General features: G+C 32.5%; 1 protein-coding gene across 4 annotated transcripts in view; it reads left to right on the plus strand.

The window, feature by feature from the left end:
• The window catches only part of LOC101896172 (facilitated trehalose transporter Tret1), a 56,238-nt gene extending 43,638 nt beyond the window's left edge, over positions 1-12,600 (plus strand). For 2 of the 4 annotated variants that reach the window (XM_020036490.2, XM_011293896.3), the window contains exons 2-7: positions 6,826-6,968; positions 7,151-7,261; positions 9,422-9,507; positions 9,567-9,683; positions 9,756-11,273; positions 12,094-12,600. In XM_020036490.2, the coding sequence (XP_019892049.1) occupies positions 6,851-6,968; positions 7,151-7,261; positions 9,422-9,507; positions 9,567-9,683; positions 9,756-11,273; positions 12,094-12,402 (2,259 nt within the window). In that variant the 5' untranslated portion in view covers positions 6,826-6,850 and the 3' untranslated portion in view covers positions 12,403-12,600. Of the gene's footprint in view, positions 1-3,872; positions 4,237-6,825; positions 6,969-7,150; positions 7,262-9,421; positions 9,508-9,566; positions 9,684-9,755; positions 11,274-12,093 lie in introns of those variants that run through there. The other 2 variants (XM_011293897.3, XM_011293898.3) reach the window with 2 other exon arrangements.
• Positions 12,601-12,792: the final 192 nt, after the last annotated feature.

Consider the following 12,792-nt stretch of genomic DNA (forward strand, 5'->3'; position numbering starts at 1 on the left):
ATTCAATAATTGTGTATGGTAAAAAATCATTTGTTAAACAATTTATGATTATAATTAATAGCAGTTTTTGTTACGAAAACTATATTTCTATTGCAAAGCGTGTATAATTTTTTAATTAGTTGGACGAAGCATGTGTTTTTTTTTTTTTGGAAATCATTCTATTTTCTTCGAAAATGTTCATGAAAACACACACACATTTTGAACATCTTGTGGTATTTTTTTTTTTTTTTTTTTGAGTTACTCAGGTAGATGACACAGTCTGTTGGAAATGATTTCTTTCCAAATAACTGGAAATATTTTTGTGCGAACAAAATATGGTAAACACATTATTTTTCCTTAAAATATGAAGACACAATTTGGTCCTTTTCTTTACATAACTTACTACCTGCCCTTTTAAAATAAGAATGGAACACACACACAATATAAGTCATATTGGTTATTGCAGCACTTAACGTCTTAAAGAGAAATGGAAATAATGAATTCATAACTTGGGTGACCTTGACAATTCATTTCTATCCTTGGTAAAGCTGCATTTAGACGATCAGAGTTTTACATGCGTGATGCCATTTTTATTATCCATGTGTATTTCCGTGTGTATGTCAAAATTAGCCATTTGACATTTGAGATGACTTATAATTGCATATGTTTTTTATTTCCTTTGGTTACATTCAAGGTATATCCAAGAAGACAAAGTCATGCAATCGTATGTTTACATTTTTTTCTTCAAATTTTTACCTTCGACAACGTCTCGTTGTCAAAATCTGTATTTAAATTTCAATGCATAAAAAACAATTGCCATCTCTGATTGTGTGTATACAATGGAGTTTTGAATATAAATGTAGACAATGAAATGTTGTCAAATTTATAGATTTGAACAAAAAAAAATTTAAACATATGATTACATGAATTTACCTTCTTAGTTCTGTGGGAACTGTACCTTCTTAAAATCAGAGATGGGAACTGTTTTTATGCCGTAAAATTTGACAAGGTAAATTATATGCTTATTTGAAATGAGGTTACCTTTATTTCATTGTACCACGGCTACAATGTGATTATATTGTATTTTATTAAAAAATTAAAATATTTTATGGATGACTTTAACCACAAGTACAATTTAATATATATTCACAAAACAAACAACATTTTTTTTAAATTATAGTTTTCCGATCAAAATAGAGATCGCTGTGATCGAAAAAGTGCATATGTACTTTACTCATGTACTTCATAACTGTATCATGTATCACATGATGTGTGCAACTTCTAAAAATGGAAAATTTATTACTACATTTCTTGAAAAAATTTAGTCTGATAGAACCTTAGGCGTGGTATTCTTTTATTGGTTTGCAATAATTAAAATATGAAATCAATTTGCCAATTTAAATCCACTTGATTTTTAAATTCATTACAACGTAAACCTACTATATTGGAACGATTTTTTATGTAGTGTCAAAATTTTTTACATTTAGATATTGCACACATCGAACGACGTTTCAGTTGTAAAATACATGAATAAAGTACAGATGTACTTTTTCGATCACAGCGAGCCCTATTTTTATTGGAAAAATATAATCTAATTAAAATAGTTTGTTTGTTGTGTAAAATATATAAAATTAAAATTTGCATTAAAAATCATCCACAAAATAGTATATTTCTTTTTAGAAAATACAATATAATCACAACGGAACCAAAGGAAATAAAAAACATATGCAAGATTTATGAGCCATGTAATGTAAATACACATGGATAATAAAAGTGACATCACATATATAAAACCCTTATCGTTGATGGCAGCTTTAATTGAGATGTACAAATTTCACTATGGAAGGACATTGCAGCTATATTTTAAAAGTTGTGAGGGCAATGATATATGGAGGCGCAATTGAACTGGATGCGTTATACATATTTGCTGTTACTGTCGAAAAACACTGAAAATAAATTACATTGTTATTATTTATAAATATATAAAAAAAATAACATTTTATGGAAGAATTTTACTCGTTAATATATTTTATCTTTTTATATTTTCACACAACAAACTAGGAAGTCTTGATTAAATTATGATTTTTCCATAAAAATATGACAAGATGTGATCGAAAATGTATTCTACTCATGTTTCCAAACATGTGTGATTTCTACATATGGAAAATTTTACATTACATATGTAGAAAACAATCCGTCTAATATAGTATTATGATATGTTTACGTTAGAGCTTTTTCCTGGTTAACCTTCTTTACGAAGATTTATTTTAGGTATATTCAGTGGAAATGGCAATTTAAACCGACTGGGTTTTCTTTACAACGTATCCGTACTATTTAGGTGTAAATACATAAAAAGCCTTTTTTACTGTCTTAAATAATCGGCTGACATCATTCGTAAAAGATAAAAGGAGCGTAAGGTAAACAGGAATCAATGATGGACCGAAATTGAACTGAGTCAACCTAAAACTCCTTTATTCTTTTACGAAGAAGCCAGTAAAAAGACCTCTTCGTATTATCACCATTAAACAGCTTGGCATCATGACATTACATATTTTTTGACATATATAAAGAGATGCCAGAGATGCAATTCAATCCTGTTACCGGTTTCTTAAAATTTGACATTAATATGCCATGCCATGACGCCATGCTGCTAATGTATCATCACTTTTATTATACCTTTTCAAGCTTTCTTGTATGGGTAGTGTCATTAGCAAAATTTAAACAAAAAATGCATTTTTAACATTAAATATCAGAAAACATCTAAAATGTCAAGAAAATGTAAATAACGGCTTCTTCTCAAAGAGGTTTTCTTGAAGAGTTTTTTTTTACAAAATACGACTCATATAAAATTGTTTTATTCGTGCTTTATAAGAAAAGTATTTTGTTTTCTTGAGCTTAGAAGAATTGTTGTAATTTTGACATATCTTGTTCAGAGACAGCTGACCCAAAAGTCACCACTTTTTACACTTTTGCAACATTTTATAAACAAATAGCATGTGAGACTTAAACTATGTTCACATGAAGCAATGTTCTAATAAATCGGGTTTCTAGTAAAAAAAACACGAAATATGTTGTGTTTCCGTATGTAAAAATGTTTTTTTTTTTTTGTCTGTAAACAAATATATTGTTGTCTTAAAGACAGCAACGACTTGCAAAGATTAATTTCTAAAACGTGAGTTTAATGATAACAGTTCAACGACTGGCTGACCCATTCCCGTAGACTAAGATTGCAAGGAAACAAGATTTTTCCAAAAAAAGAAAATCAGATTGAGAACATTATCTGCTTAACAAGTGCAATGGGCGGAAATTAAATCGAAATATGTTCAAATTATCTTTATATCTTGGTGAACATAAGATTGCTTTTAATACATTTCAAACTAAGTTTAATTTTATGAGAAGTTGTTGCATGGTAGAATTAAAAAGGTAAAATTATTTATTTGACTACATCTCATTGTAAGAATGTATCTTTCTATATACAAACACAAATCAGAGATGGAAACCGGTTTTCTATACCGTGAAATAATAAGACTCCAGTACAGAGTTGCATTTTACTAGTTTCCTTGAAGTTGGGCAAAATTTTTTATTGAGTCATGGTAGAAAATGTAGTTTTGGTAAACATTTTCTACAAAAAAAAAAAAATATATATATATCCAATACAAATACCACTAGAAAATAATTGATGGAAATTGTGCACTTCTTATGATTTGGTCTATAAATATAATTTTTATTTAATTTATTTACTCACACCTATATTTCTTTATGGGAAATCAAAAAACAAAAATCAGTAATATTTTTGCGAAACTAACCCAGTCACCTTGTTATACATATTTTTGGGACTTATTAGTAGTGTGACTTTCCAATCAAAACAAATTTTAACAATTTTGTGTCAAATTTAACTGTTTCTTCATCTCTAATTCGAAGAAAGTCCCATGACAGGCGATTAAAAAAGAAATAGTGAACAGAAAATTCCAAAGAAATCAAAACAATGTTCAAAAACTCTTTTAAACTATGACTGTGAAAATAATATTTAAGTAAAGAAAATAATAATAACCAATCCAATCAAATTCAATTAATTGTAAATCTCACGTAATAATACTGCTGCTGCAGAGGAAATACCGCAAGGTATTTAACCGCTACATAAATATTACGGATCCCTCCTTCACGCACAACGCAACGTAACATCAAGTGATTATTTTGTACACATCATTTATTAATTATGGAGGCGGCGACTAAATCATCAAACGGTATAAAAAATGGGTAAATATCCGATTGACATATAAATACAGATACAAAATGTAGGTATGGTGCGGTGAACAGTGGAACCTGGCTACATTAGACATTCATTGTTGGTACAACAGCGCACAGTATTTTGAAAGCATACATTTTCCGATAATTAGGTTCATGAAAAAAATTAACAACAAAAATTTAATTAAATGAAGGTACACACTAGCGATCACGAATGACAGTCGATAAATTATATTTCGTTTGCATTAAAGCCCAAATGCAAAATTATTATTTTAGGCAGATATTATAATTCATATTGACGAGAACCATGATAGTTGGCAACACCGAACATACGTTTTCATGCAAGTATGAATGTCTCTATTCGTTTTAATTTCGATACAAACAATTATGAGATAGATGTGATAGGATGAGATGAAAAAACTGCAACCAACTTCAGACTGCTATCATTTCTGAGCCACTCGTCCGACAGCAGTTAAAATTATTCCAGTGACAGCTCATTATATTGTTTACAAGCGTACATAAGCATTTTGGTGAGAATTTTCCACAAAAAAAGTTATCCGTGATGGAATTCAAGCGTGATAGTGTGATTTCTTTATATTTGGCTGGGAAACCACAAGTGGCTATCGTTAGAGCACTCCAGCATTTAAATGTGAATAAATCTTTTGTGTCCCGTACCATCGCTCGTTACCGTGATACTGGTAGCTGGAAGCGTAGCCCAACGTGAAGGAAGTGGACGGAAGAAAATAGCAGCATCAGCAGAAATTGTTTGAAAAGTGAAGAAGCGACTTCATCGAAACCCGCGTCGCAGTGGCCGAAAAATGGCTCGTAAGCTGAACATATGGCAATATTCCATTCGGCAAATATTGAAAAATGAGCTCGGGGGAAAGCCATTGATATTCCAAAAAGTGCAAGAACTTACACCGCAACAGAAAGAAAATAGACTCAAAAGAGCTAAAGAGTCGCTTCGCTTGGCCGAAAGTGAAGAAGGTGGATAAAACTTTCCTCAGATGTGCTTTGGTCTGCACGGTTTAGTATATTTCTCACAAAACAGTATCGGCAAATTTAAGGTCTTTTGGTTATTTAAGTCACATAGAACTGTCCATATAGGTTCAAGTTTTGGTATGGTCCTCATATAACTGTACCTCCATATACTCGGATTTTTGATCATTTTTGTGACACTTTTTCCCGGAACTTTGTAAATTTCGAGTTCTACTCTTCCAATGACAGAAAATTGCCTATTATTTTCTTCGTATATTCCCCATATAATCGTACATTCCCACATTCAGTATTTTTTCCAATATTCGGCACATTTTTCAACGAAATTATCTCAAAATTGATTTGAAGCATGCCTTCACTGTTAGGTAATTGAATACAGACCAACTCTTTTTTTAGACCCCATCTAATTGTACCATCCCATTTCGGTCTTTTGGTAATTTCAGGAGCAATGTTTCAAACGTTTTTTTTTTACATTTTGTAAAGCTCCGACCCGTTTAAGGTTATATGCAGAATTATGATTTTAAATTTTACATATTAGATATTAATCTAATGCCTACAAATAAAAGTATGTTCAATACTTAATAACATCGTTGACAACAAGTATGATGGTTGGCAACACTTGCCCTATGTTCAACGTGATAGTGAAAAATTATAAATTCACTATGGAAATGCTAAACATGGTACCTTGCGATATTTGCCACATTTTCAACGGAGTTATCTCTAAATTGATTCGAAATTTGACTTCTCTGGAAGATAATTAAAATTACAGACCCACGTTTTTTAGTCCCCATCTAACTATACCATCCCATTTCGGTCTTTTGATAATTTAGAAGACATTGTTTTCAACTATTTTTTTTTCATTTTACAAGTTCCATTCAAATGGTAAAGTGTATAAAAGTTCCGATCCGGTTCAGGCTAGTTGCAGAATTATAATTTGTAATTTTACGTATTAGAATTTAATAGTTTCAACTACCCACAAATAATCCCAAAGGTATGTTCAATGCTTAACATCGTTGATCACCAGACTGGTAGTTGGCAACACTTGTACAATGTTAAAATTTATAGTGAACAATTATAAATTCACTCTGGAAGAGCTAAATAAAACTTTTTCAAAAGAATCACCTTCAAAGAACGGTTATCATGTTTGCCAGTGTGTACCATACTTAATATCGTTGACTTCCATTTAGGTGGTTGGCAACACTTAAACTATATATTTTCGTGCCACATTTCTACAATGGGCAAATTGACCGTTATAACAATGTTCAACTGTAATGATATTGTTTGTTTTTATTTTCAATAGTTTTATGTGTGTGTGTCTGTGTGTGTGTCTTTGTGCGCGCATTGATCTTTATGTTATGCTGTTTACCCAATACCAACAATTAAACAATTTGTTGTGTAAGGCAGCAATTATTTTGACAAATTCCTCATAATCATCATTGACATCATTATCGCCATCCTCATCATCATCATTGCCACCACAGTCAATTACTCTAGGGTTTTTAAATATACGACCGTTGTGATGTGAAACTATTTTTCAATTTTGTAACTTTTTTTTCTCGATTTTTAACCTCTCTCTACTTCTCTTTCTGTTTTGTTTTTTTACAGTACAATTAATGACCGACCATTGTTTATGCAAAATGGAAATCGCCGCTTTTCGATCAGTGCCGGTGATCCACAGGAAATTAGTAATTTTCGTCAAGCATTGCCGCAGTTTTTAGCCGTTAGTGTTAAAAATATTTTACTTTTTGGTAAATAACTAATTAAAACATTATTACTCCTCTTAGCAGCAACAACAAAATTACTCTTCTCTTTTTTTATGAAATGATTACTTTTTTATCAGTGTTTTTGTGTTGCATAAAACCACAAATAATTACAATGTTTTTCTGCTACTTTAATTATGTGTTTTTTTTTCGTTTTTTTTTTTTCACAGTGTATGGAATGACCTTGGGATTTCCAACCATTGTTATACCTGCCATCCAAGGTGGTGATGGCCGAGAACCCAGCGATATTGTTTTGAATAAGGAACAAATTTCATGGTTTAGTGAGTATGGCTTAAAAAACAAAACTGAGTGCAGTGGGGAACAAAAGTTTTGGCAGATAAATTTAAAAATTGAACTTGAAATTATGGAATTATTAATAAATCTGCTATCAGACGATAATAGTTTTACATATGTGCTGTCACTTTTATTATCCATGCGTATTTCCGTCTGTATGTCAAAATCGTCATTTAACATATGACTCACAATTCGTTGTTTCACACACTTGCATATGTTTTTTTATTTTCTTGGTTTACATTCGAATTATATTATATTTTCTACAAAATTATTATACTTTATGGATGACATTTTACCACAAATTTAATTTTATATATTTTCACACAACAAACAAATAACACTTTTGATTAAATTATATTTTTCTGATAAAATAGGGCTCACTGTGATCGAAAAAGTATATATGTTCCGTGGTAGAAGAATTGAGGTAGTCGCATCGACACAGCTGATGGGACAATGAACTGTCAAACCATTTTTAGAAATGACATTTTTGAATGAAAAATTATTCAAATTAGAAAACATTTTTAAAAATACATTTCATAACAGCTTCCGATTTGCGTCGTATAGGAAAACAAAAAACTACTTCTACTTTTTTGACAAAACATTTTAAAATGTTTGACTTATCAATGTTCCCAAGCGTTGATGCATCTACCTGTATTATTTTACCATGATATGTACTTCACTCATGTATTTTACAACTGAAATGTCGTCCATGCATCACACGAGGTGTGCAACTTCTACATATGGAAAATTTGACACTTAGTATGTCACACCCTTATCGTATGATATCAGCTTAAGGTGTTACAAATTTTGTTTCAAAAACAGACGAAATGTCAAAATTTGTTTACGTTTTGCTTATATTTGCTCTCTTTCTATTGATGTCGAGCGTTTAAATTGCTTTTTTGAACTAAAGAATATCAAATAAATAATTCATACTTTCGCTCTCTACGGTACCCTTAATTATGCGACTATAAAGGTGTGAGTACATAAACAACTTAAAGTCTTCGCATGTCATATTTTGTGACATATCACAAAGGCATACAGAGCACAACTTCTGCCGTTGTTCCGCCTTATAATTTGACGATAATAGTTTTACATATGTGCTGTCACTTTTATTATCCATGCGTATTTCCGTCTGTATGTCAAAATCGTCATTTAACATATGACTCACAATTCGTTGTTTCACACACTTGCATATGTTTTTTTATTTTCTTGGTTTACATTCGAATTATATTATATTTTCTACAAAATTATTATACTTTATGGATGACATTTTACCACAAATTTAATTTTATATATTTTCACACAACAAACAAATAACACTTTTGATTAAATTATATTTTTCTGATAAAATAGGGCTCACTGTGATCGAAAAAGTATATATGTTCCGTGGTAGAAGAATTGAGGTAGTCGCATCGACACAGCTGATGGGACAATGAACTGTCAAACCATTTTTAGAAATGACATTTTTGAATGAAAAATTATTCAAATTAGAAAACATTTTTAAAAATACATTTCATAACAGCTTCCGATTTGCGTCGTATAGGAAAACAAAAAACTACTTCTACTTTTTTGACAAAACATTTTAAAATGTTTGACTTATCAATGTTCCCAAGCGTTGATGCATCTACCTGTATTATTTTACCATGATATGTACTTCACTCATGTATTTTACAACTGAAATGTCGTCCATGCATCACACGAGGTGTGCAACTTCTACATATGGAAAATTTGACACTTAGTATGTCACACCCTTATCGTATGATATCAGCTTAAGGTGTTACAAATTTTGTTTCAAAAACAGACGAAATGTCAAAATTTGTTTACGTTTTGCTTATATTTGCTCTCTTTCTATTGATGTCGAGCGTTTAAATTGCTTTTTTGAACTAAAGAATATCAAATAAATAATTCATACTTTCGCTCTCTACGGTACCCTTAATTATGCGACTATAAAGGTGTGAGTACATAAACAACTTAAAGTCTTCGCATGTCATATTTTGTGACATATCACAAAGGCATACAGAGCACAACTTCTGCCGTTGTTCCGCCTTATAATTTGACATAAATATGCCTAGCCATTATGCCAAGCTGCTTATGTACCCTCACCTTAATTGTTTATTATTTCCAATGTTTTTTTTTTTATTCTCCAGGTTCCATTAACCTAATATGTGTACCCATGGGTTGTCTATTTTCGGGAATGTTGACCCAACCTATTGGAAAGAGAAGAGCTATGCAGGTAGGCCATAATTTTTTTAAATACATTATCAGAATTAATACCTTCATCCTATATTTCAGATTGTCAATTTACCCATATTGGCATCTTGGCTTCTTTTTCATTTCTCTACCAGAACGGAGCATCTTTATGCCGCTTTGTGTTTGAGTGGTTTGGGTGGTGGCCTTATGGAAGCGCCGGTATAGAAGACAATATTTTTTCCAACAGACATTTATTTTAATCTTCTTCTTTTTTGAAATATCTCTCCTCAGGTCCTAACCTATGTGGCTGAAATAACCGAACCCAAGTATCGTGGCATACTCTCGGCTTTGGGTTCGACCTGTGTGATAACCGGTGTCTTTATACAATTTATTATGGGTTCTCTCATGGATTGGCGTACCATTGCCGCCGTCAGTTCAGCCTTTCCGGTCATCTCAATTATTTCTCTTTGTTTCATACCAGAATCTCCAACATGGCTTATACGAGAGCATCGCTTTAGAGAAGCCATTAAATCATTGCAATGGCTGCGCGGCTGGGTACCTGAATATAAAATAGAAGAGGAATTCAATCGATTATACAATGAACTGATAACCCAACCAGCCATGGAGGATCAAGCTGAATTGGATCAAATGCAGGGCAAAAAGCCTGGGTATTTTCATCGTTTTTTGGTTTTCCGAAAACGCTCATTTTTGGCACCATTCCTCTTGGTGGCATTTACATTTTTCGTGGGACATTTCTCCGGCAAGACATCTCTACAAACGTATGCTGTGCAGATTTTCCATACCCTTAAGGCACCCATTAATAAATATCATGCTACCATCTTACTGGGCATGGCCGAAATGGTGGCAACAGTTCTGTGTGTCTTTCTGATACATTTTACCGGCAAAAGACCTTTGGTTTTAATTTCCACAATTGGTGTGGGTATTTGTTTGTTTGGAACCGCCACATATGCCCATTATTTGAGGGTAGTTCCCGGTTTTGCGGTTAACAATGTGGTTGTGAATGCCTCGTCCATTGTACCTAAAGATAGTATTATTACGCGTGATAACATCACTCAGATATTTGAATCGGAAGAAAAGGCCCTGCTTTTAAAAACCCCTGGGACCCAACATACATTAGAAGAATTAACCACCATATTGCCAGAAATGGCCTACAATAGAACTGCCCGGGATGTGGCAACTCTGGAACCTTATAACATCACATTTGCCGATGAAGATGACTTGGATTTAGAGGATTTGGGAAAATCAAATTTCACAGAGTCCATTACAGAGGAAATTTTAGATTTGGAAGATTCAGAGGAGGTTACTAAGGAAACCACAACACTCTTTGATGATCTCACTACAATTTCAACATCCACACAATCCACCACCACCTCTACTACAACTGAAAGTCCCCTACCCATTAGTCCTGCCAGTGAGGAGCCAAAGAAAAGTCTTCCCGAAAAAGTAAAGGAAGAACTGTTGTTGACGGTGCCCAAACAAGAAATGAATAATTTGGTATGGATACCCTTGATTTTGTTGCTGGGTGCAGCTTTCTTTGCCCATTTGGGTATCCGTATGATACCATGGATATTAATTGGTGAAGTTTTCCCAGCCACCGTGCGCAGCACAGCCTCAGGATTGGTTAGTGGATTGGGTTATATTTTCGGTTTTCTGGCAAATAAATTATTTTTGCAAATGTTATCGCTGCTCACCATGCCGGGAACATTTTGGTTTTATTCTGCCGTAGCCTTTGTCGGATGTGTCACATTATATTTTACTCTACCCGAAACTGAGGGCAGGACTTTGGGGGTAAGTAAAAATCCTAAAATCATGGTACAAATTCCAAGGTAATCTCATCCAATTATTTGAAAACAATTGTTTTATTTAATGTCCCTTCCATGGCAGAAGAATACAGGTAGATGCATCAACGCTTGGGAGGATTGATATGTTAAAAAAAAATTAAATGTTTTTTCAAATATAAGTAGATTTTTATATGTTTTCTTATACTACGTCTTTCGGAGGCTATTATAATTTGCGTTTTTCAACAATTTTTACAAATTTAAATAATTTTTCATTCAACATTTTCAATTCCAAAATTGGTTTGACAGTTCATTGTCCCAGCAGCTGCGTCGACGCGTCTACCTATATTCTTCTACCATGGTCCCTTCACTGTCAAATTTATATTTTGTAGTTCTTCCTTGAACATAGACGTACAGCTGGCAAGAAATTTACATTGATTTTTGATCATGGTTAAAATCTATAGCAAAAAAATAGAGGTATACTCATTTGCTAAATCGAATATGGCAACCCTTTTCTGCCAAACTCGACCTTGTCATTTTTACGTTTTATTTTAAGGCAGACTTAATTATCAAACCCCACAAATTACCAGCTGATATTTGTTCCAAGAGCGGGAAAATAACAAAATATTTGGTAGATAGTAAATGCAAAATTCTTGCCAGCTGTACGCCCATATTTAAGAAAGAACTGCAAAGTATAAATTCGACAATGAAGCGACATAAAATAAAAAAATGCTAATCAAAAGATAGCATGAGATTACCTTGTTAATTATATCATGGGTAAAATGAAAACATATTGAATACTAATATGCTCTCACTTTTTTTCTTTCAAGGAAATCGAAGCCCATTTCTCCAAAAAATCCCCCACAAATCTTCTTTGCAAAAAGCAACAAAAATTGGAAAAACAACAGAAAAAACAAAACGAAAGTGAAGGTGGTTGTTTCTCCTTTCCCCTGCAAGTGGAACATTTGGATAATCTGCAAATACCCATTGGACCATATACAGAGGCAAAAATCATACAACTGCAACAAAGTGATTTTCTACCAAATCGTCGTAGTAATGGCACCAATAATGGTGGCACTACAAGTGAGGGCGTAGCAAATATGGCCTATGAAGAGGAGAGCAATACCACGCATTTGTAGTCGTAGATGGGAGTCCATCAGTGTTAATTCTTCGCCCGCGCCTTCACAGAGTGTATACGATGTTGATGATGAAAAAAATAAGGAGTATTTAAGTATTATTTAAATTAATAGAATGAACAAACTACAAACAGGCAGTCATTTATAAACCATTTACAACTGAGAGAAAAAACTAATAAACGAGTGCCACAAATGGTTGATTTTTTATTTAGAAGCAAAAAATAAAGCATGTTATGCTATAAGCTGTAAAAATGTGATTTTAAAGAAAAAAATAATAAAATTATTTAAAAAAGTATATATAATTTTTTAATTGATCATCATGTTTTTTGGCAGTATTTCAAGAATGACAACCTCATTAATGTACCGCTTAATATATCCACGGGATTTCAATTG

The sequence above is a fragment of the Musca domestica genome, unplaced genomic scaffold (assembly GCF_030504385.1).
Source record: "Musca domestica strain aabys unplaced genomic scaffold, Musca_domestica.polishedcontigs.V.1.1 24, whole genome shotgun sequence".
NCBI lineage: Eukaryota > Metazoa > Arthropoda > Insecta > Diptera > Muscidae > Musca > Musca domestica.